The sequence below is a fragment of the Calidris pugnax genome, unplaced genomic scaffold (assembly GCF_001431845.1).
Source record: "Calidris pugnax isolate Ruff unplaced genomic scaffold, ASM143184v1 scaffold421, whole genome shotgun sequence".
In the NCBI taxonomy this organism is placed as follows: domain Eukaryota; kingdom Metazoa; phylum Chordata; class Aves; order Charadriiformes; family Scolopacidae; genus Calidris; species Calidris pugnax.
Genome location: NW_015091166.1, coordinates 329,877 through 332,463, shown reverse-complemented (window position 1 = coordinate 332,463; position 2,587 = coordinate 329,877). Strand labels below are relative to the sequence as shown.

Sequence of the window (2,587 nt, the reverse complement as noted above, 5' to 3'; positions counted from 1 at the left end):
CCGGCCCCCGCCTGCCTCCTGCAATGGGTATCTGTGCCAGGCCCGGGCCCGGCAGCCCTTTGCCCCCCCCTCCTGCCCCTATGCCAGGGGGTCCGCCAGGTCGTCGTCCGCGCCCCTCGACAGCAGCTCCCGCTTCTCGTCCGTGCTGGCCAGCGAGTTGCGGCTGTTGTGGGCGCCCATGTACAGCGTGGCGTAGACGGGGTTGGTGAAGTTGGTGGGCTGTGAAGAAGGGGTGGGGGGGAGCAGGTGGGAGGGGGGCACGGAGGCAGCTCCATACCCCGGGGGTCCCTTGGCAAGAGCCCGCACCAACCGCGGCCTCCTCCCGGTGCGGTGCCACCGACCCTGCGGCTGCCACCATCCCCCTCCGCAGCCTCCACCCCCTCAAGGAGCAGCCCCAGGGAGCAGCAAAGTGCCCCCCAGCCTCAGCATGTGCCCCCCCCCACCTCAGCATCCCACACTTTGGGCCGGACCCCACACGGATGACGGCCCCTCCACCCCACGGAGGCCCCGCTCCTCACCTTGTCAGGGTCCAGGGCGAAGTCTGCGTCCAGCAGCTCCCCCACGTCGTCGTCGGGCTCCCCCTCGTACATTTTGTAGGTGGGGTTCCCGATCTCCACGTTCATGGCACCGTTCGTCATCCGCTGGTGCTGGAAGCCCTTGGCGCTGGGGAGGGTGTGAGACGGGGGGGTCAGTGCACCCAAGGGGGCTGCACCCTCCCAGGGGGTCCTGCTTGTCCCCACAATCAAGGATTTCAAGCCCCACATGGAGTATTTCCATCCTGGCTGGGTGATGCTCCCTCCCGGTCCCCCCCCAGAGCCCGGACTCACCCCTTAATCCTCCACTTGTACCAGACAAAAGCCACCACGGTGAGGAGGATGAGGAGCAGCAGGATGGGGATGACAATGGAGGCTGTTCCTGCGGGACGAGAGGGGCAGGTTTGGTCAGAGCATCCACGGGGGCATCAGGCAACCCCCCTTCACAGGCAAATATCATAGAATCATAAAATCATAGAATTGCCCAGGCCGGAAGGGACCTCCAAAGGGCATCTCGTCCCACCCCCCCGCAGTCAGCAGGGACACCCCCAACTAGACCAGGTTGCCCCATCGAGCCTCCCCTTGAATATCTCCAGGGAAGGGGCCTCAACCACCTCCCTGGGCAACCTGTCCCAGTGCTCCACCACCCTCACAGTAAAGAATTTATTCCTAATCTCCAATCTAAATCTGCTCTTCTCCATCTTAAAGCCATTTCCCCTCATCCTGTCACTACAGGCCTCTGTAAACAGGCTCTCCCCAGCCTTCCTGTAGCCCCACTCAGGTACTGGAAGGCCGCTAATTAGGTCTCCCCAGAGCCTCCTCTTCTCCAGGCTGAACAACCCCAGCTCCCTCAGCCTGTCCTCGGAGCAGAGGTGCTCCATCCCCCTCATCATCCTCGTGGCCCTCCTCTGGACCCTCTCCATCAGGTCCATGTCCTTCTTCTATTGAGGGCTCCAGACCTGCACACAAGACTCCAGGTGAGGTCTCACCAGAGCAAAGTGGCAGAATCCCCTCTCTGGACCTGCTGGCAACGCATCCTTTGATGCAGCCCAGGAGGCCAATCGCACCCCCCAGCCCCCCGCCCTGGGTTTGGTGTTGAGCCTCGTGGTGCTCCCCACATGTGGCTGCCCCACACGTACGGTTGCTCTGCTGCTCGCTGACGATGAAGTCCTCGCAGCGCGTCCCCGTCACCCCCGCCGGGCACCTGAGAGCGCGGGGAGAGACCGGGGTTAGCGGGGGCAGGAGGGCATGCGGGGAGGGGGAGGGAGAGGTTGGGGCACAGACCTGGGGGTCGGGGGGGGACACGACACACAGATTGGGCTCTGTCAGTCACCAAGTTCCCTCTGCTTGGGGGGGCAAGTAGCCCACCCGTAGCCCTCCCCCCCCCATCAGCCCCCAGCTCTGCTTACAGGCACTCGGGCAGCTGCGTCTTGTCGCTGATGGAGCAGGTCCCTCCGTGCAGGCAGTAGTTGTCGCAGGTCAGGCAGCTGGGTGCAATCTTGCCATCGGGGCAGCTGTGGGGCAGAGAGGTTCAGGCACACGTGTACCCCCAGCCTGACCCGGCCCCCCCACCCAGCACCCAGGACTCTGCTTGCCAGAGGCTGGTAGCCCATCCCTCCGGCACAGAATCCCAGAATCTTCTAGGTTGGAAGGGACCTTCAAGATCATCTTGTCCAACCGTCAACCTCACTGACAAAAATAGACACCCCCACAACAAACAAGGAGCATCATCACTAAACCAGACCTCCCAGCACCACATCAACCCGGCTTTTGAACACCTCCAGGGATGGGGCCTCAACCCCCTCCCTGGGCAGCCCATTCCAAGGGCTGAGAACCCTTTCAGGGAAAAAATTGTTCCTAATATCCAGCCTGAACCTCCCCTGGTGGGGAGGATTGTTCCGGCCCAGGTGCAGAACCTTGTATTTGCTCTTGTTGAACCTCATGAGGTTCACCTGTCCCTTCCCGGGACACCGGCCAGCGGCCACCCTTGACCCCGGGGTTTCACACCACGAGCCCCAGGTGTGCACTGGCCCCAGAGAAACAAAGAAGAATGG

The 2,587-nt window shown here is 62.8% G+C and overlaps 1 protein-coding gene across 1 annotated transcript in view; it reads right to left on the bottom strand.

The window, feature by feature from the left end:
* Positions 1-6: 6 nt before the first annotated feature.
* Positions 7-2,587, bottom strand: part of LRP1 (LDL receptor related protein 1) — a 116,789-nt gene continuing 114,208 nt past the window's right edge. The window contains exon 90 of the mRNA XM_014959362.1: positions 7-219. Within this exon, the coding sequence (XP_014814848.1) occupies positions 79-219 (141 nt within the window). The 3' untranslated portion in view covers positions 7-78. The remainder of the gene's footprint in view (positions 220-2,587) is intronic.